General features: G+C 38.7%; 1 protein-coding gene across 3 annotated transcripts in view; it reads left to right on the forward strand.

Annotated features, from left to right (window-relative positions):
* Positions 1–22,794, forward strand: part of Focad (focadhesin) — a 324,827-nt gene that overhangs the window by 206,147 nt on the left and 95,886 nt on the right. For all 3 annotated transcript variants that reach the window (XM_029539699.1, XM_029539698.1, XM_021199728.2), the window contains 4 exons: positions 2,592–2,642; positions 3,623–3,706; positions 12,379–12,496; positions 19,075–19,260. In XM_029539699.1, coding sequence (XP_029395559.1) covers positions 2,592–2,642; positions 3,623–3,706; positions 12,379–12,496; positions 19,075–19,260 — 439 coding nt within the window. The remainder of the gene's footprint in view (positions 1–2,591; positions 2,643–3,622; positions 3,707–12,378; positions 12,497–19,074; positions 19,261–22,794) is intronic.

The following is a 22,794-nucleotide window of genomic DNA, read 5'->3' on the forward strand; positions in this document are numbered from 1 at the left end:
GGTGGTGAGAACACAGGAAGAGTACTCTGCTGGTTAGCAGCAGTGAGGACACGGTGGTGAGAACACAGGAAGAGTACTCTGCTGGTTAGCAGCAGTGAGGACAAGGTGGCGGTGGCCTGTTGCTGCTGCTCCCCTTCCCCCTAGTCTCCCTCTGTCCCTTCCTCTTCCTCTCTACCATTTTCACCCATCTGCTGTTCTCACACTTCCTCTCTTTCCTTCTCCCCCCTTCCTCCTCTCCTTTCACCATTCTTTCTCTAATCTGTCTGTCCTGCTCTCTCCCCCTTCCTATGCCTGTGTTTACGTTGCTTTCATTTAACTGCCTAGCAGTTACTTGGAATGAAGCCAAAGTTACATTCAGTTTTCCCCAAACATTTCTTTTTGTTCCTTTTTTCCTATTTAACTTTTTATTGACTCTTTCTGAATTTCACAGCATGTAACCCAATCCCACTCTTCTCCCCACCTCTTCTTATCTGCTCTCTGCCCTTGTAACCTGCCCCCCAAAAGAAAATAAAAAGTAAAAATAAAAAGAATAAAATAAAACAAAAACCAAATCAAACCAAATCCCATCTTTTTCATGGAAGCTGTGGTGTGTCACAGTGTGTAACACAGTGTACTGTTTTGTTCACACTTCTTTGATTGTACTTATTCACTGCAATGAACACTGATCTGATTCAAGGCCTCTGGCTTCTGCTATACCATCCATTCTAGATCCTCACTGGGACATCTTTTGGATATCCTGTTGCTGTTTGTGTCATGGAGTCCTGTCATGGATCTGTGGGACTGGCCCTTTCACATGCTCTAGCCTGTCATAGATAGGGTAGATGTTGGGGTGGGCCTACTGAATGCCCTAGATTTGGGCTTGCACGATAGCTGAGTAAGTAAGCCTAGCAGCTCTCTTGGGCCTGCACCACTAGGGAGAGCTCCCTAGCACTGCCCCAGCTCGATGAGCTAGATCACCCAATGCCATAGCCTGCAAGGGGTAGAGCCAGCTCTCCTACCTCCTACAGGTATGGGTTGGGGGAATGGCATCTCTCCCTTGCCTAAACCACCTCATGGTGTTTGAGTGGGGGGTCAGCTCACACAAGCTTATGCCCTTGGAAGCACTTGCCACATCACTTCTCTCCATAGTCACTTGAGAGCTTTCAGTTTGTCTGCAGTGAGCCCCAGACAACCAAATTTGCCTTTTACAGCCTGGCACTTCTCTATAGTACCATACCCGGCCATCCAGTGACACAAAGGATGTCTCCCATGTGTCTTCAAACCTTTCTATTTCTTTTATTCAAACTATTCCCTCGGACTAGACTTCCTTTCTTTTCATCTTTAATTTTAAAAATATGCTTTATGAATTGTAAAATTGCATTATCTCATTCTATCCTTGGAGAATTTTCCTCCAGCAAACAGCTGCTGCTTTCAAACTTCTTTGTGTGCTTCTGTGATCATGTCTTTTATTTTATACTACAGGGATATATAATTTTCCCCACTAAACTATAACAGTGCATCATAGAGTCCATGATTAAATTGGATTATGCTTTTTAAATTGCTTTCCATTAGTTATGGTATATTTATTCATTGACTCAGAATACATAAATTCGAACCATATTAGGCCATAATGGTATTGATAAATAATGGTAGATGCTATTTTCAAATTCTTACTAAAATTGAAGCACCGAGATTTTAAGAGTCATGTCCACTGATGAAATGATCATTTATTGAATGTCTGATACATGCCAGGGAAGTAGATACATGAAAGTTGGTGTCTAACTCAGAATTCTTCTGCTGGGTGCCCTCACTTTCCTGTTATATTCTATTGTCCATATCCTTGTCCTCCAAAGTTCAACGACCTGCAAATAAGTGTGGTGGAGGAGGCAGCAGACCTTGTTAGGGGCATTCGGGATGCTGATTTCATTGTTAGGAGGCATTCGGGATGCTGATTTCATTGTGTCATCAGACTGACGTTGAAGATGTGTAACACTGCTTCCTGTTGACGTCAGACATGGGTTTTGTAATGTTAAGGAGGGAAGAAGAATGGAGCATGAGTCAGAGAGGTCAAGCACTAACCTTAACCCCACCCCACACAAGGAAGACACTGAGCACCAGCAGGCAAACAGTTCTGAGTCTGACTACTTACACACTGAATAATTGTCATTAAAAGGACACAGTCTAGGCCTTGTGCTCGTAGTCTTTGAAATGAAAATGACACAGTGACTGCCATATGACATGTGTGACTTAACGGGAATTAATCATGCCACGTGCTGCCATGCACCTGCCACGCATCCAGTTAGAGGAAGGTGGCCTGGACGTGGGTAGGACGGGACTAAGACTAGTGTCATGGGTGAGTGAAATTTGTAGTGGGACTTAAAGGGTCAGACACAATGGTCAGCTTTCTAGATGGTGCCATCTTGGCATTTTTAGTTATGCATGTGTGTCGATAGTGAATTTGAGCAACTTTCCTTTCTGATTAATGGGTTCAGTCAGTTAATGATGCAATGACTTAAATAGTAGCTTAGTTTCTACCATTTGTTATTTCAGATTCTTCAGTTTAAGTTAAACACTTTCTTAATTTTTTTCCTTTTTACTTCCTGATTTTTCAGAATTTTAAAGTTCAAGTCCTCAGCTTCCTCTGGACTCACACTCAAAACAAGGTATATTCATAGGAATATCAGCGACTCAGAGCAAACTGGGGGGGTGGCTGGGAAACACACTCAGGATAAACAATTGGCTCTTTTCAACTGAAGTTTTCATTTTTAAAAAAGTGATGATTAATAAGTTCATATTTAAAAATGATTTTCCACTACTCTCATTAATGATTACAGATGTGAAGGGCTGTTGACATTATCCCTTGCTTTTATATGGTTCTTTCCCTTTTCTGGTTTGGTCCTTCCACATATGTGTACCAAAAGAAGGCCTTGTACATGGTATAGTCTGTGTTTATGTGGGTTCATTTATTACTGATGTCTGTGGAGGCCAATGGTCGGCTTCCCATGTCATTCTTCAGTCACATCTTTCATGACACAAGTCCCTCACTGGTATGGATACACCCACTAGGCTAGGCTGGCTGTGCAGTGAGACCTGGGAACTGCCTGTCTCGGCCTCCCCTGTGATCAGGTTCTGAGTGTGCATCACCAGGCAGGGATTGGTGGATTTGCCCAATGTGCTCATGAGCTTGGGCTACACATAGGTCACTTGTCCTGTTAAACAGGGCCTTGTCAGACTCCAGATCCTCACAGTCCTTCTAAGCCACACCAACGCAGACCACCTGAATAATTAGATAACTCTTAGGTGCAAATTAGGATAAAACATTGAGTGCTCTCGAGTCCACTGGCTCGGTTTTAGTTTTTGTTACTATTGGGGGCACTTCCTCCTGAAGAATGCTTAGTGATGACCAGTCACTCTTACTTCTGTCATGGCTTTTTAGTTTTGTTTTCCCCCCTCTCCTACTTTTTTAAAAACAGTATTTCTTTGAAATGAGAAACAATTTCTTTTCTCAAGTGTCTGGTAAATGTTCTTTAGGACTAAGTAGCACTTGGGTAGTAGGGGGATCCTGGCATTGGTTAGAGAAGATTTTCTTGCCTCCTCTAGATCTGCTGTTTGATATCTGTTGCTTTCTGTTTGCCACATCCAGGATCCCATTGTAGCAAGTGCTGCATATAAATCCCTGTCTCACTTCAGTGCTGGAGAACACACCATTCTTCACCTGCCAGAAAAGGTAAGCGCATCTGCTAGATTGCTGCTACCCCTCGATGTTTTGTTTTTTCTGGATTATATGACTATCTCTGGTCATAGGAGCTCTTACCTGATGAGTATATAGATGTACCTGTAGGTGTAGTGTCCATGCACTATAACTTGCCCGTTATTCGTTTTACTCTGTGAAACTGTGAGGTCTTATGCTTCCTACATGATGGCTTTAAATCTCCTGCAGCAGGTGAAAGGCAGTGTGGTGCAAACAGAGTTATCTTTAGTGACTGGAGCCATGGCTTACCTGGAAGTTCTGAGCCACTCTTGGAACCACTTTCTGTCAAGTTCGAGTGCCATCCTGAAGTTCAGTTTCAAGCATGGACCCACAGATGAATATTTTCTGTTTCCTGTGGCGCTAAAGATCTTTATATTTCACAAACAATAAATGCTATAGGAGAAAAAAAAATCTCCTTTTTAGTAAGGTGGAAATTGATTTATATGGCATGAAAAAAAGTGTTATTACTTCTTATGGCTCAGCAAAAATATGGCATTATCTTAGCTTTTAAAATAAGTAAGTTATTAATGTTGTTATTGTTATTGCAGTGTTGGGATGGAACTCCAACCTCGTATATGTTAGGCATACTAAACATAAAGTTTAGTACCTGATGGACATAGAAATATATATATATATTTTTAAATCCCAGCTCTCTTGGTATATAAAGGAATGCAAGACTATATGATTTCTAGCCTGTCTGGTCTACATAGCAAGTTTCAGGCTAGTCAAGGGCTACATAGTAAGACCCTGTCTTCATAGAAGTAAAGAAGAATCTAATACTTAGCTAATTTAACCAGCTAAAGCTGTTATGTCATGTTTAGGTGTTCAAATTCTGACTTTGCTTTCATTGCCACTAAGTCCAAATAATACAGATGACAAATGAATGCCTTTAAGGTTATATTATATTATATTATATGAGGTTACAAATAATATTACCCCAGAAACTACCCTGGAGATCAAATGTGAATTCCTTGGCATCTTCAGGCAGAAAACCATGTTTGGCTTTTGTTCTTTGTTAAGTCTTTACAGAGATCAGAAGCTAGTAGGAACTTGGCCAACTTTATGTTTATTGGATTGAATTGGAGCTACCATGTAAAAGAAGCTGATCATAAGCTCCCGTGCAGCCACATCTTAAGCCAGCCAGGATTTTGTATACCATTGTGGGCTTCCAAGACATGACTGGCTAGCTTATCCTGCAGTGGTTACAAGTGGGAAGGCTTACCTGAGGTCTTTATAATGAAATCCAATGGGGCTTCAAACTGAACTTTGGATAACCATATGGGTCTGCATTTAAAACATCTATCTGGGGCGTGAGACGTGGCTCACTGATTAAGTAAGAGATCTTGCTACTTCTCAAACAATGTATGCATAGTTCCTAGCATCCATATAGTGGCTCAGAACTCTCTCTAACTCTAGTTCCAAGGGATTTGACACCCTCTACTGGCCTCCATGGGCACTGTATAGTATGGTGCACAGACATACATGCAGGCAAAACCATAGAGGTACAATAAGAAAATAAAAAGAAAACAGTACTGGGAATTTGGTGTGAAAGCTCCCACCAGTAGATTAGTAAAACTCTTGCAGGGACACTTTTCATTAGGTTTTTGGTAGATAATTGCTCATTTAAATCATAGCATAACAAGTACCTCTGATTTTTCCTATTATTCCAGAAATAGCCCACTGCTGGTAATAGCTTTTATTAAGCAATTCTTAAACACTCCTTGCAACTTATCCTGTTAAAATATTGGTCTGTTTATCTTTCATGCCTTTAGGGCTATATTCACCATCTGATTGTGTTTGTTAGAGATTGTACTCCATTAGGTGGAATACAAAGTGTCCTTTTAGCTATTTTCTTAATTAAACTTTTTTATACCTTCTGATTCATGAGTCCTCAAACTGGCTTTTTATACCTCCTAATGTAACTAGTAGTGATATTCTTAGAGTCCATGCTTCAAATATGTTTTAACATGAGTCATCAGACTGCAGAATGATGAAGGAGAGCCATTAAGGCATATTCTTTTCTATACATGCTTTTTAGGTTGAATAGTGAATTTAGGTTTAATGTTAAAATAGTGAATTTAGGTTTAATGTTAAAATCCCCTTCTCAGATGGGTCCTCTGCTTCAGAGTAGCAATAGCTCTCTATGACTTTTCCTTACCAAGGTTGAGGTGATGGGGTATGAGTCTTCCCCTCTCTGCCCCCAGTTTCTGTCACCAGGCTCCTATCCTCCTGTGTAGCCTCACAGGTCCAGTGCTGAACCTTGCTGCCACTGCCTCCTCCTCCTCCTCCTCCTCCTCCTCCTCCTCCTCCTCCTCCTCCTCCTCTTCCTCTTCCTCTTCCTCTTCTTCCTCTTCCTCTTTCTCTTCCTCTTCCTTGAGACTTTCATATATCTGCTATAACTACTCACTGGATATTTGCTGAGTGTTGGGCTCTGTCCTATGGGCGGAAGGTGTTAAATGATTTTATGTGCTTTTTGAATTTGCAATAATATCATTGTTTATCTCAAAATGAAAATCTAAATTAGGTAAAAAAAATTTGAGGAACTTTTCTATGTTAAAAAATAGAGGATTGTTTTTCCCATTATTTGTATGTATTCTGTTCTTTCATTCTATTTACTATTTTACCCTCATTTCTTTAGTATTCTTCTGTGTAGGAATCCCCCCCCCCCAAAAAAAAACCAACAACAGCAACAACAATGACAACAACAACAATAACCCCCCCCCAACACACACACACATAAATCAACTAAGACAATATAGAATTGTTTTTCTGGTAAAATAACCAGTAGTGGATAAACTTTGAGATAGAAGACATAGGTTTTTTTCTTCTGACTTAGAGTCATTAAAAATATTAAGCCGTTTTAAAATTAATCTCATAAGATTTTTAAGATAGTCTTGTTGATTTCCGAGGTTAGTTTTAGAAGTGATAAAGATTATGTATGATTATGTATCCAGGGTTGGAATGGCTGTGGCTTAGCCACTTGGCTTTGGTTTAAGTGGATGTCATTGTGTTCATCAGAGGCTTTTTAACTAAATGTATGCAGGTACTCGACACGTTCTACATTACACTCCTCTGCTTGCACACACACTCTCAGATTTTCATAGGTTAGACACACAGAAAGGCACTTGGAAGGTTATCTGGTTAGGAATGAACAGCGAGGCATATTGTAGGCTCTTTTCTCATATTCAATTTAAAAGAGATTTCAAAAGTAATTTGTCATTTTTTTTTTTAATTTGACTTTGAGGTTTTTTTTTTTGTTTTTTTTTTGTTTGTTTTTTTTTAACAAAGCTTTTCTATACTTGTGAGGTCTTGTAGCTTTCTATGTGTCATCTGAGGAAGTACTGAGCTTTCCCTGGATGTTTTAGCAGCTAATATGTTGCGATTGCCCAAATTTTGTAACTTCAACAGATACTCTTACAAGTGAGTGCTCTTACTCTGAGCCTATTAAGTTGTTACATTTGAACCAAGGGGAAAGATTGATGTTAGATAATAGGAGGAAATAATTCCTTAAGACCTGAGCAGAGGCAGGAGAGATGGCTCAAGAGTTAAGAGCACTTACTGCTCTTCCAGGGGACCTAAGTTCTACTCACAGCCCCTACATTAGCTGGCACTCACATCAGTGTGAAATTAGACTATTTAAGATGAATGGTTGTGTTTTCTTTATCCTTCAACTTTGGAACTTACTGTAGTGGCTTTTAGCAATGTGGCTTGAATACTGTTACTCATCTTGAGTAATGTCACTTGATGGAGCAGAAGGGAGAGTCAGGGAACTGTGCAAAATGATTGCATCTCTTCTCTGCTAAGCCATTCTGGAAGCATTTGGTTCTTTAGCACACTTTGCCCAGCAGGTAAGTCTCCTCACATGGAGGGACAGCAGTGGTGTCTTTTATCCTCTGCTGCCACCCCATCGCCTTACTGTATACTTTCATTTTAAACAACTTTTTTAAAGATATAATTCACAAACCATAGGACTCGACCATTTAAAGTTGACAGCTCAGCATGTCTAGAATGTGTAAAGACTTTGTGAGGACACCATTCCCTAAAAGAGCCCATGTTGGGTTGTTGGTCTTCTTTACTCTCTTCCTCTCCAAATCCTAAGCAAACATTAATCTTCTTTCAGTCTTTGTGAATTTGTCTTTTCTGGACTTTTCTATAAACATAATCATCTATAATGTGGTCTCTTATGAATAACTTCTTTTACATAGTCTTTTCAGGGCTTCTTTATATGTAGCATATATCTCTATGCACCTCTATACTTGTTTTTTTTTTTTAAAAAAAAACTTTGATTATTTTTCAGTGCCCCAAGCAGTCCTCTCTCAAGTCTCTAATATATACTTTCATGTCTGTTATTTTAAAGGAATATTCACATGTGAGAGAAAACATATGGCCTTGTTAATTTCATTTAACATGGTGATCTTTAATTTCATCCTCTTTCCTGTGAGTGTCTTGACTTTACCGCTCTTATTGGTAGGATAATATGCTACAGGGTATACATGGCAATTTCTTTTTAATCAGTCAGTTGTTGCTGGGCAACAGGGCTGATACTATGACTTGGCTATGGTGAACACACACAGTAATATGAGTATGCAGGTATCTCTATAGTAAACCACCTTTGGTTCCTCAGGTACATACCCAGAAAGGGGACTGCTAGCTTATAGGCTAGTCCCACTTTTAGTTTATTGGGGAGCTTGCATACTGACATATCTCCAGCAGTATATTATGGGCTCTTTCCATCTACAGCATTGTCAGCATTTGGTATATTTTTAAATATTTTATATTTGCTACTGTGATTAGAGTTTGATTCATAAAGTAGTTTTAATTTATGTCTGCCTAATGACTAACAATGCTGCACACATTTACATTTATTTATTGGCCACGTGTACTTGTTTATTTGAAAAGTGTCTGTTAATTTTCTCATTTTTGTTTAGATTGTTTTTTTCAATGTTAAATTTTTTTTAATTCCTTATATATTCTGAATATTATCCCTGATTGGATATTTAGAAGGAGAATGGTTTTTGCTTGTGCATATGCTGCCTGTCCACTCTGCCATTTGTTCTAAGAAGCAGTATTCATGTGATATGATCACCATTTGTCATTTTCAGGACTGAGGGAGTCCTATTCAAAGATCATTGGTGATACTGGAGAGAAGGCTCAGCAGATGAGAGCACTGGCTGCTCTAACAAAGGAACCAGGTCAATTCCCAGCACCCACATGTAGTCCACAACAGTCTATCACTCCAGTTCAGGCGGATCAGCTACTTCCTTCTGACCTCTATAGGCACACTCATGCAAGTGGTGCACTCCGACATGTAGGCAGAAAACCCTTGCAAATAAAAAATAATTGCTTTGCAAAGTCATTGCCAGCCAGACAACTGCAACCCGGAGTTGGGAAGCAGCAGAAGGAGAATCAGGAACTCAAGCTCAGTCTCAGCTACATAGCAAGTTGGAGGCTAGCCTGAGCTATATGGGACTCGCTTTCAGAATGGATCCTCTCCCTCCCAAGGGAAAAGGGCTGTTGCCTGTGCCTATCCCTTCAAGTATTTCCCTTAGATAGTTTCATCCTCTTGATTCTTACCTTAAGGTCTTTAATCAATTTTGTGTTGATTATTTTATTTTAAATACTGAGCCAGAAATATTGGTCTGGTTTCAGTGTTCTCTGTGAGTATGCAGGGTCCTTTTTTTAAAGCACTCTATGTTGAGGAGACTTTTCTCTAATACATGTTTTTAACCATTCTATTGAAACTGAGTATATTTAATTATTTATTCATCTGTTTTTTCCATGTTTGTGTGTGTGTGTGTGTGTGTGTGTGTGTGTGTGTGTGTGTGTGTGTGTCTGTGTGTCAGTATTAAGCTGTTTTTGGTTTTATGGTTCTATACTATACTTTTCAGTAATTTCCCCTCCATTCCTCTCCTCTCTTTAAGGTTACTTTGACTTATTGGGGGTTTCTTGTCCTTGAATATGAATTTTAGGATTATTATTTTTTCTTTCTGTGAAGAATATGATTAGACTTTTGATGGGGATCTCCCAGAATCTCTCTTCCTTTTGGTAACTTGGCCATTTTGAAAATAATAATCTTAATGATCTATAAACATTGGATGTCTTTCTGTCTTCTATGTTTTATATATCTTTTCTTCTTTGGCTAGGTTATTCCTAGGCATCTTGCTTAGGAAAGGGATATTGTGAGTGACATTATTTCCCTGGTTTATCGATTCTTTAGCTTTCCAGTGTTATTTTCATTATTTCATCAAATTCATTTTTGATCGGTTTTTTCAAACATTTATTTATCAGGTTCATCTGGAAGAGAGGGGCACATGTGTGGTGGCACATGCATGGATATCACAGGACAAGTCAGTTTTCTTTTCCACTTTATGGGTCTCAGAGATCAAACTCAGGTCATGGGGCTCGGTAGCAAGTGCCTTAACCCACTGAGCCATCCCTTACACCTTTATTTTATTGTTTGTATGTATGTATGTATGTATGTATGTATGTATGTATGTATGTATGTATTTTTTTTCCAAGACAGGGTTTCTCTGTGTAGTCCTGGGTGTTCTGGAACTCTGTAGACCAGGCTGGCCTCGAATTTAGAAATCTATTTGCTTCTGCCTCCCAAGTGCTGGGATTAAAGGCATGTGCCACCACTGCCAGAGTTGAAGTTTTATTTTATTGCTTTCAATGATTGAGTTATGTTTCATTGCAGGGATTTACTTGTTTGCTTATTAATTCATAAGCTGGTGAATATTTGAGTGCCTTTATATTTGGGAGCTATAATGAATAATGCTTCTTGAACACTTGTATATAAATATTTGTATGAATATAGACTTTTGTCTATTTTTGTTATATACCTAGTATTGGAATCCCTGGGCTTTAAGGAAATTTACTGGTTTCCCAAATGTTCTTGATACTTAAAACCAAGAAGCATGTTGGAGTGACAGCAATCTAGCTCTTTTATATATCTAGTTTTCAGGAATTAGGAGGCTTTAGTACTGGTTAGAATTTCAGACAGTTCTCAATCATAGTAGACTTCGAAAATTGCAACTACAAGCCAGAGACACTTGGGAAACCCTGCTTGTCAGAACTACAGGTTCTCTTTTTGCCAGGGCATCTCTGATAATGTAGTATCATAAACTCATACCCTCATTTTCTCATACCCCATCTGCACTCTGCCCAATTCTTATTTCTGAAGTGTGGCTGGCTTAGTCCTCTTGGAGCTACGTTTCTCAGTGTTGAATCTAAATGATGTCTTGTCTTGAGTACTTAGGAGGTTAAGTTGCTTCAAGTAGTGGAGATAACTGTCCTTCCGGCTGAACGGCTTCAGTGGAGTCAGATTATTATACATAAGAGAAGCGCTTGCTGTCTGTTTTCTTTTATCCTTCTGAAGACTCCTGACTCAGTGCAGTTGCTAATGAAATGGTGCTTTGGGGACTCATGAAGAAGACAGTCTGCAGGAATTGTTAATTATTTCTAAAAATAACTCCCGGAGACAGGCAAATGGCAATGACTAGGTTCTGGCACTTTATGGTTATAGCAACCACTTTTCTGTATTTTGATTCCCTACCCTAATGCTTAATTATCTCCGTGTGGACATTATGTTGGTGTGTTATTGAAAGTATTAAAAAATTAATTAATTGCATTATGTTATAGAAAATATGCTAATTCTAATCTTACTTTCTTATTTTGGTTCACACAAAGCTAAGTAATCACAAAGCAACTGAAAAAAACCTTCAAAATGCAAATTATACACAGTAAAGCAAAGCTACTGATTTTAGTGTTATTTTCTGTAGCAACTACTGCTAAATCCAAAGAATGTCAAGTAAAGCATTTGTCTTTTCACAAGAAGATTTGAAATTTTGTCTTAGAGATATAGTTGGGATAACAGTTTTTAAAAATTTAAATTTTGTATTGCTGTGCATGTGTGTATGTGTGTGTCTGATGTGCATGCAGCCATGGAGGCCAGGAGAATATGTTAGAATGCCCAGAGCTAGAGTTATAAACAGTGGTGAGCTGCCCAGCATGGCGCTAGGATCCCAACTCAGGTCCTCTAGAAGGGAAACAATTGCTCTTGTCTCCTGAGCCATCTCTCCAGCCTCTAAAATCACAAAGTAAAGTAAAAATCCTATAAGTAAAATACTTAACTATAGACCACAATAATTGAACACATTGAATATGTCAGTGTTGATATCTTACTTTACTATGTGATGTGGTCTTTTATTCATTTTCTATAATAATTACTTATGCTGGCTTACGGTGATGTTACTATTGTATTGTTCTCAGCTCATTAAATGGAACCAAGATCATATCAAATAAAATGAATCTACCATTCAGTTAGTCTGGGACACGGGTGTGTGTGTGTGTGTGTGTGTATGTGTTGTGGGGATGGGTGGTGGCTGAGGCAGGGTCTCTCTATGGCTGCCCTAGAACTTACTATGTAGACTAGACTGGCCTTGAACACACAGAGATTCACCTACCTATGTTTCCCAAGTGCTGGGATTAAAATTGTGCACCACCATACCTGCTGTTACATGAAGGTATTTTTAAATTTTTATTTAAATCCTCTTTTGATGTTGAAGAGTGGTTGATTTAAGTCTAAGATAATTTATATTTTACATGTCTCATTTTCACTCTCTCTAACATGCCATTACTTATTTCAGATAAGGCCAGAAATGCCTGTTCCTGATGAGCTGGATGAAGAGGAATCTGTGGACCTTTCCATTCCTGGCGCTTGCTATCTCAGACTGTTGACCATCACTGCCCCTTCGGTTTTACCAGGTGACTCCTATTTGACAACCACAGGACTGGACTTTTCCAGTGGTTTTGCCTGTGTGGAAAATTGTGGGAACTTTTTGTTTTTTTGTTTGGTGTGCACATGCTGTTGTTTACTCTCACATAGATACTTTCTAGATGAAATGCTAAGTGTACCTGTGTGTTCTAGAGGGGCAGTCTTAGGTAATATGTTTTAACCATCATAAAACCATTAGATGACAGTAACATTTAGCTGAACATAGTTGTTCTCAATGAGAACTAGAATTCATCTTAAAAACTGGTTATTGTGTAAAACAGATTTACAGTGGAGCTCCACTGCTTTAATTAATGTCTCTTTGTTATAAGCCAAGTGAGAAATGTCAACTTTTAAGAGACCTACTTGTACTTTTATCATTATGAATTTAATTTTGTTTTAAAATTAAATTTATTTATTCCTTTACAACCCAATATCAGCTTTTCCTCTTCTCCCAGTACCCCCTCTTTCCTCTTTTGAAGAGAAGACCCCTCTGAGTGTTAAACACACACACACCCCCAGCACTCCCTAGCACATCATGTTCCTGCAGAGGACTAGGCTCAACCTCTCCCACTAAGGCCAGACAAGGCTGTCCATATAGGGGTGTGGGATTCACAGGCAGTCAACAGGCTCAGGGACAGCCTATGCTCCAGTTGTCTGGGGGACCTGCATGAAGACCAACCTGCTCGTTGCTACATATGTTTAGGGGGCCTAGGTCCAGCTCAGGCCTGGTCTTTGGTGATTCAGTCTCTGGGAGTCCTGAAGGGTTTAGGTTAGTTGACTCTGTTGGTCTTCCTGTGGAGTCCCTGTCCTTTTCAGGTTTCTCAATGTTTCTCCCCGCTCTTCCATAGACAACCCAAGCTCCATCTGATGTTTGGTATGAGTCTCTGCCTCTCTGCCCATCCCATTGACCGCTGAGCACAGTGAGCCTCTCAAAGGACAGTTATGTGAGGCTCCTGTCTATTCTTTTGTTTAAATATTTTATTTTATTATTATAATATGTGTTTGGGTGTTTTGCTTGCCTGTATCTCTGTGTGCCACGTGAATAGCTTGTGCTTGGGGAAGCATTACAGACAATTTTGAGCTGCCACATGGGTGTAGGGAATAGAACTTAGGTCCTCTGCAAGAAGAAGAACTCTTACCTGCTGAGGCATCTCTCCAGAACAATTTGTTCTTTCTATAAGGTATACGGATCACAATATTAAAGTTCGAGAGCTATAAATTAATGGCTACATTATTTGTACAATATACACATCAAAATTAATTTAAGCAATAGAAGAATGTATGTGCACTGATGCACACGGGTGTGGTGTGCTGATGAGGCAGAAGCAGAAGTTCATGATTTACAGGCCAGGGTTAGATTTTTGCCAGGCACGGTGGATTAGAGACTCACCTGGTATATGTAGTGAGTTCCTGGCTATCCTGAGCTACTCGGTGACATTTTTTTTAAAAAAAAATTATTTTAAGGATCAAATTCTATGGTCATTTGTTTTGATATAAAGTTTATTAGACTGTTAGCCTTTAAGAGGCATGCTGTGCAAATGTGTGTGGTATTCACACATGTAAAACTTTCACTGACTCTATTTAAGTCTTACCCAAGAAACAGTAGGTGATTATAGCTGAAATATGGATTATGGGCTATGATTAAAATTTTATATTATTTAAAATTTATCTCCTGGTTATTAAAATTTTCTTAAAATTTCTATAGATGATCCATTGTGATAGCTGAGATATGGATTATGGGTTATGATTAAAATTTATATTATTTAAAATTCATCTTTTGGTTATTAAAAATTTCTTAAAATTACCATAGGCGATCCATTGTGACTGGAAGCTCTCCAGGGTTAGCCAATATTTTGCTTTTTTGTAAAAATTTTGCCTCGAACATATATACATGCAAATGCTTAAGTTTTGAAAATGAGGCTTAATAAAAAATGTTGTTATAGCTTTTCAACATAGTCATTGTTATATGTGATTATAGTAATCTGTAATGTTAATCTTCTTTTTCTTGATTTCATGACAAGTAGAGATTCCCTGGAAACTTAGCTAAGTGTAGTATATCATTAATTTGTAGACAGAGCGCCTGTCTGTCCCTGCCTCCTTTTATTAGAGGAAACTGAACAGTGGAGCATAGCCAACGCTACCATGTTCTCATGTCTTCTCTCCTTTGCAAGCCTCAACTCTCCTCTGCTGTTACTTTCTTCTCCCTGCTTCAGATCTCATTGCTCCCCAGGAGGCCCAAGTCTCTCCAGGGTTAATAGCCAGCAGGAGTAGGAAATCATTCAGACCCCTCCAGTATCCTGAAAGAGCCATTGCCAACTGCTCACCTGGGGTTTTATAGTGACTTTGTGCCCTTTGCTGCTTTCTGTAGCCTCTGGTGAGAGGGAGGGTGTGACTGCCTGCAGAAGAGGAAAAGGCTGCTACTGAGATCTTTTGGGGGTTGGTACTCCGTGCTAGTGTTTATACTTGATGGCTGCAGTACTCCACTGTATTTTTGTTTTTGTTTTTTCTTTTTGAGGCAATCTGATAATTGGAGTCATTTGGTTTTGTAGGTATAACTGTGTCTGGCAATCACTATCACCATAGACAATGTTGTTCTGTGCTCACTTTCTCTGATTAATGGAGCATGGACAAACAGACAAGGACACAGGTTGCGGCCATGGAAACAGACTAGGAGGATTCTGGGTGCATGATTCATGGTAGTCACTAGTTACTGATGGCGGTAAAATCATTGCTCTGAAACAGGGGGATCATGGCCTGTTTCTCATGTTAATTATTTTCTCGTCTCCTCCTCCTCTTCCTCCTCTTCTTCTTTCTCTTCCTATTCCTCTTCCTCTTCTTTCTCCTCTTCCTCCTTCTTCTTCCTCTTCTTAAACTTTTTTTTTTATTTTACCTGTGTTGGTATTTTTGCCTAAATGTATATAAGTGCATCATGTCTGTGTGTAACTGGTGCCCATGGAGGAGAGAAGAAGGCATCAAATTTCCTGAGGCTGGAGTTACATACAATTGTGAGGTGTGTATGTGTGTGTGTGTGTGTGTCTGTGTGTGTGTCTGTGTCTGTGTCTGTCTGTCTGTCTGTCTATCTATCTATCTATCTATCTATCTATCTATCTATCTGTGTATATTGTATGTTGTGAGTTATACAGTTGTGTGCTTCTCAGCTGTGGGTGCTGGCAACTGATTTCTGGTCTTTTACAAAAGCAGTATTCATTCTTAACCATGAAGCCATTTCTCTATCCCCTAATATTGACATTTTAAAGTTCTAGCTTAAAATTATTTGTTCTAAGCCGGGTGGTGGTGACACACGCCTTTAATCCCAGCACTCGGGAGGCAGAGGTAGGCAGATTCTGATTTTGAGGCCAGCTGGGTCTACAGAGTGAGTTCCAGGACAGCCAGGGCTGCACAGAGAAACCCTGTCTCAAAAAACAAACAAACAAAAAAAAAACAAAAACAAACAAAAAAAAACATTGTTTGTTCTAAAGTCCTGTTTGGATTTCTCCAGATACTCTGTGTTTGTGAACTTTTAGACTTAGATTTTTATTTTTTTCATTTCACATAGTACGTTTATGATCCTTATCTTAGTTCTTATGGTAACTTTATTTTTTTTCCATTGTTAGATGATTTTCCATTAGATATAACTGCAGTGTTAACATGCTCACCTTATTGTGTATAGATTTTTGCCTTCTTTTTAAATTCTCACCTAGTCATATGTAAGGAAGAGGCTGAGGGAGGGAGCAGGGAGAAATCTGCTTATTGATTGGCTCAGTTGCCTGGGGAAGATGGTGTTCTCTGTAGTGGCTCCATTCAGATGCTTGCATCTTATCCTCACTTCACATCTGCAGGAGGGAGGTGAGAGGCTTTTATTGACCACAGAGCTAGATAAGTAGACAGCTTTCCATTGCTGGAACAGTGGCCCTTGCAAGTATATCTGCTCTTTTGACTTATGTGCTTGCCCTCTTTGCCAGAACACAGTTCCTCCTGAAAAAGCATGAAATCACCCCCTCTCACCAAAGCACTTTAGTCTTCACAGTGACATGACTCACACACTTTTCAAAAAGTCTGTGCTCAGACTGAGCTTGTCATACCTGCACCACATCATTCAGGAACTGGCGTACATAGTCTGTGACTGCATAGCATCATTTGTTGAGAAGTTATAGTCATGATGGTCATTACAAAAAGGGCTTCATTCTCAGTGGAAAAATTGAAGAAATTTTAATAAAGTTTTTCTTTATAATTGTGTTTGCAAAGTTTATGGAAATTCATTAGACACAATGAATCATCCGAGAGTAGCTAAGGTCCTTTGGCCTTGTAGGGAGGGTAAAAGACATGCATGTCACAGATAGAGCCGCCTAAGGGGAGACAGCCTTTAAATAAGGGTGCAGGCAGCCTGTAGTAACCTGTTGGACAGTGTTTAGGGAATAAGTTCCCTAACTGTACCGTGTTTTCACTCTTTGATCTCCTGCCAGTGCCTTTCATTGGTTGACACAATGAGCAGCCTTTTGATGCATTTCTTACAGCTTAGTTCTGGAGGCTACAGAGCAGTGTTGAGAATGGTAGGGGTAAGTGTGGAGGAATCAATAGAAACTGTTCCCAACAGATGTTCTCAGAACTCTGTGTGTGTGTGTGTGTGTGTGTGTGTGTGTGTGTGTATGAGTATGTGTGTGTGTGTTGTATGTGCATGTTTATGTATGTGTTATGTTTATGTGTGTCAGTAGACCAGAGGTTAATACTTTGGGTGTATTTATTATGTTCATGTGTACATATGTGAATGCATGTTTGTAGACTAGCAGTTGATCATATGTGTGTTATGTATATATATATATATATATATATATATATATGCATGTTTATAGACCAGAGTTGACATTATGTGTTCTTTGTGCATGCCTATGTATCTGTGTTTATGTGTATAGACTAGAGATTGACATTGTGTGTATTCATGTTGTATGTTCATGTCTATGAATGTTTATATGTTTATGCATGTATATAGGCCAGAGATGGACATTGTGTATGTGTATGATGTATGTGCATGTCCATATATATATGTATGTATGTGAGGCAGAATTTTTTGGTTGTATCTGTGCCTTGCCATTTAGGTAGACTGTCGGGCTAGCAATTTGCTGGCATCCTCTGTCTTTGACTCACCAGTGCTGGAGTGCCGTGTGTGTGTTGCCTCACTTGGCCTTTTTACATAAGTGGTGGGTATCAAATTCATGTCTTCATGCTCTGCAGTGCTCTTTACCAACTGAGCTATATCCCAGTCCCTCTCCTTATCTGTAAGGGTAAATTTGGTTGCATCCAGGGGGTTATATAGAAAGAGAGAAGAATACTTCATTATTGTGCCAGTGAGCACTTACTTTAAATCATGGTCATTTAAAGGAGACCTTGAGGTAACAATATTCCTAGTTAAGTTTGGACGTGGCTGGGTGGACCGTTGTTTTTCCGTTCCTACTGGAGGGCCATGTGTTCCCTGTTTGTTTTCCCACTGTGGTTTGTTTAGCTTTCATGCTTTGTTTTTATTTCTGTATTGGGCAGCCTCTAGTGGTCCTTGTGGAAATGGCACCCAAGTATGAACCCATAGTCTTACCATTGGTTTTTGACATCTTGTTGTCTTCTGATCCTACATTTTTATGTTGTTGTGTAGTTCGTACAATGTCACATAGCAAAGTGAACTTTGTTAGCATAGTTTCCTTTGTAGACAGAGGGAAGTAAGGAATGAGTTTTTTAGTTTCTAATGTGTGTGCTAAAATTGTTACAGAATGGGCTTAGTTCTAAAAGGTCTCTCTGAAAACATCAAAAGGACAAGAGGACTCATCCCACGAAAAGCTAGAAATAATGTGCTTCAAGTCAACAGCCAGCAAGTCTCTGTCTCGTGTTCCTGTAGAACACATCAAGAGTATATATTTGAGGAACAGAGGGGCTATTTAGGCTATCTGGATAGGTATCTTTCACTTGGCAAGAAGGGAACATGGCAGAAATAAGGCCATAGGGAGAGTCGTGATGATTCCTTATTTGAGGTCAGGGGATGTATAGTGTTTGGTGGTGGTGGTGGTGATGGTGGTGGGGTGTGTGTGTGTGTGTGTGTGTGTGTGTGTGTGTGTAGTGATAGCTATTGGGTGGTATTAAGAACATAAAGGGCATCTTCAGCTTCTGGCTAGAGGACACTGCAGGGGTGATCACGAGGAAGAAGAGACTAAAGATGCAGCTTTTATATTAGTATATTTGAGGAAGGCAAAGATAATAACTAAGCAAGGCTTTATGAGAATGGTTGTAAAAGGAGGACTCTGAAGGTGGGGCCACAAGAACTTGCCAGTAGATGATATGTAAGAAATGAAGAAGTAAGAATGAATCCCAAGAACTAAGAATGAAAGCTAAGGCTAGCTGAGCAGTGTAGTACTTTGTTCCCACTGTGGAACATTGAAGGCAGAGATGATCCTCAGTGGTTTCCTATTCACTTGATGAAGTTCAACCTGAGACAGAGCTGGATGCCTGTGCACTGTTTAGGAAAGAACATGCCTCTTCTGCACTATCACGTTTATTTGGGTTTTGAACTCTTTTTATCTTATTCCAGCATTGGAAGAATTCTTTACATCTCTTGTGAGACAAGAGATGGTGAATATGCCCCGTGGGATATATCACTCTGCATTGAAAGGAGGTGTCCGCTCAGACCAAGGGAAGACAGTAGCAGGAATCCCAAACTTTATATTGAAGACGTACGAAACAAACAAGCAACCAGGATTGAAACCTGGCCTGGCAGGTAAGAATACTGCACTATGGTGAAGTGCAGGTTTACAGTGTCATGTCTCAACTTGTACTTCCATGTATAATTGTAATAGGTTACATGGTAGGACATTGCTTGGCTGCTGCTCACATTTACACAGAGCTGGAACAGTTACAACAAACAACCAAATCAAAAAGGCATTCAAAAAATGTAGAAGCAAAGATAAATAGATAGCTTCAAATTCCAGAATGGGGAGAAAATTTTAGACCATTTCCCCCCTTGGAACATATTCACTATTCTAGCTATGGATTTGATTGGCAGCTGGCTCAGGTAGAGGTCAGGTCTTGTTGGAGTAAAGATCAACCAGTCGCCAACAAATGTTTGGAAACAATTTTAATATTTTTAGTTATCAGGGATATTCAAATCATGAATCCATTGAAATTACAGCTTGGCCCAGTATAATTGCAATAGGTTACATGGTAGGAGAGTCATTACAAGAAAAGAAACAAGAAATGAAGATAAAAACATAGAGAACAAGGGATACTCGTACACTATTGCTGAAGCTGTAAATTAGCAGAGCCACTATGGACGTCAGTATAGATGTTTCCCAGCAGGAAGAACTAGAACTACCACATGATCCCATGTACTGCTTTTTGATTTTACAAAGAGTATTCCAATTTAGCATATAATATAGTAATATACTTGCACTTTTGCATTTATTAAGACATTGTTCACAAATCAGCCTGTGTCCATTAAAAGATAAATTAACAACAACAATAATAATAATAAATCATAGTTTATAAACATACGGATTTTTATTCTTCCGTTAAGAGGAGAAAAATCATGTCATTTGCAGGAAAACTATTTGTCGTCATACTGAGCGATAAAAGTCAGATTCAGAAGGATATACTGAATCTTTGCAATCTAGATTTAAAAAAATAGAACATGAAAGTGGAGGAAACTATTTAGGAAGCAGAGGGGTTCTAAGAAGGGGTAGGGGCTAAAAGGTGATGGTGGCATGAATATGGTCAAAGTACATGATATACATGCACAGAAGTGATACAACGGAGTCAATTATTATACACCAATAAAGGTACTTTAAATTTTAATTGTCATTATGCAACAGTGAAGGCAGACCATATAATAGCTTGGAGGATGTAGCTGCCATGTTTTTCTGTTGACTGATTGTTTTGGTGTGTATGTACATATGTATGAATAAATGGTGTATATGTATGTTTGTGGACGTCAGAGGACACAGTATGCCTTTATACATTACTTTCCACCTAATTCCTTTGAGACAGTTGTCACTGAACCTGGGTCTGTGCTAGTAGCTAGTAAGCCCCAGACGTTCTCATGTTTCCATCCCCACAGTATTAGAGTTACAAATATACAAATGGCCGTGAGTGTGTGTGTGTGTGTGTGTGTGTGTGTGTCTGTCTGTCTGTCTGTCTGTCTGTGTGTATGTGTGTGTGTGCATATGTGTGTGTGTGCTAGAATCCAAATTAAAGCTTTCATGCTTTTACCCACTGAGTACCACAGTGGTTTTTAGCAGGAATCTGTCTTACTTTGCTTTCTGTTGCTGTGACAAAACACTGTGAGCAAAAGCAAACTTGGGGAGGGAAGGTTTATTTCACTTTACAGTTTATAGTCTATGACCAAGAGAAATCAGGGCAGAAACTCAAGAATGAATCAGGAGCTGGAACTGAGGCAGAGACCAGCTATGGTGGTGTATGCTGGCTTGCTTTCTGGGGCTTACCCAGTGTGCTTTCTATTTAGACTCACGACCACCAGCCCAGGGGTAGCACTGCCCACAGTCTGCAGGGCTCTCTCCCATATTGATCATTAGTATTAGAAGAATGCCCAACAGAATTTTTGCTACAGGCCAGTCTTGTGGAAGCATTTTCTCAAAAGAAGTATCTCTTCCCAGATAATTCCCGCTTGTATCAAGTTAGACAAAAAGAAAAAAGAGACTAGTCAGCACAGAAATGTGCACTTTCCATGTTCATATTAGAAACAAGGAAAGGAAACCAAACTTCTGTTAAAAAGGCTGAGGAAAGAATAGGAAATCAAGTAAGTGTTGTAAAAATCTGTGACTAGAGACATGAAGATACTCATAATATGAAGATTTAACAAAATCATTAGATACAGAAGACTAAGAAGGCCTGTTTGAGTAAGAAGAGAGGAAATGCTACTGCAGACCTTATACTGTTCACAAAGAGAAGTGCTACAAAGAACTTTTAGTCAATAATCTTCAAATTTTAAGTGAGTTATAGAAGTCCCTAAAATATAAAACTGAGAGAAGTATATTAATATGAACAATTTGATATTTACTCTTGAAATCATTCTTTAACTTAATAGTCATCCTACAAAGAAATCTTGGGTACAAATGGCTTCTTGACTAAATTTATATAGACTATAGCAAGACCACAAAAACAAAGTATTCTATTCAAGTATTCTTCACAGGACCCACGTAATACTAATACCACAACTTTTCCATGCCATTACAAGACAGGAAACTTACACACCACCCTGTTCCAGTGATCATAGGTGGAAAGATTGGGAGGAAGGTTAACTTAAGCAACACATGTAAAGGGCAAGACAAAGTTAACTTAATGTTTCAAAGCCAATATAATTCACTATGTTAATTTAAAAGGCTGGTCAGTCTTTAAGTAGATTCAAATGTGCAAGAAAAAAAAACTGAATAATTTAGCACAAGTTTATGATGCCAAAAAGACTTACTAAAAATTGTATATAGATGGAAACTTTTGTTATGATAAGGAACAGCCACCAATACATACTCATACTTAATCCTGAAATACTGACAGTGTGTCTGATAGTGAAAAAAAAAAGAATGTTGTTACACCACTCTTATTCAGCATGGTTCCAGAAGCCATGGCTAGTGACGTCAGCTGAGGAAAAGAAATAAGAAATACAGGCTGCATCGATTAAAGAAACAAAACACTCATTACTTCCAGATGACATCATTGTATTCATAGACAATGCAAAATAATCCATGATTAATTATAAGGATTAATAGTTGATTTCCATTCAGCAGGTTACTGCATATATATCTATACAAAAATGAATGTATAAAATCAGTCATATTATATATATATATATATATATATATATATATATATATATATATATATATAAAAGGAAATGAAATTTAAAACCTATGATAGCATCATATATATTGAGTACCAAAACAAATCAATAACCTGTATTTTATCAGCTACTGAAATAATATTGAAAAAAACAATAAATGTAGTTATGTATGATGTTTATGGGCTAGAAGACTGCATATTGTAAAAAAATTAAGTTAAAATTAATATATAGGTTTAAGTAAATCATAATCAGTTCAATATGTTTTTGACAATTGACATTCTTATTCCAAAAACTGTGTGAAAATAGCAAAACCAAAAATTAAATGAAGGCAGTCTTCAAGAACATCAGCAATAACGTAGGAGAACATACATTATCAGATTTCAAAAATGATTATAAACTCACAGTAACTGGTAATTTGGTGTTAGTGAAGTGATACACAGGCTGACCAAAAGAATACAGTAT

The sequence above is a fragment of the Mus pahari genome, chromosome 6, assembly GCF_900095145.1.
Source record: "Mus pahari chromosome 6, PAHARI_EIJ_v1.1, whole genome shotgun sequence".
NCBI classification, from domain to species: domain Eukaryota; kingdom Metazoa; phylum Chordata; class Mammalia; order Rodentia; family Muridae; genus Mus; species Mus pahari.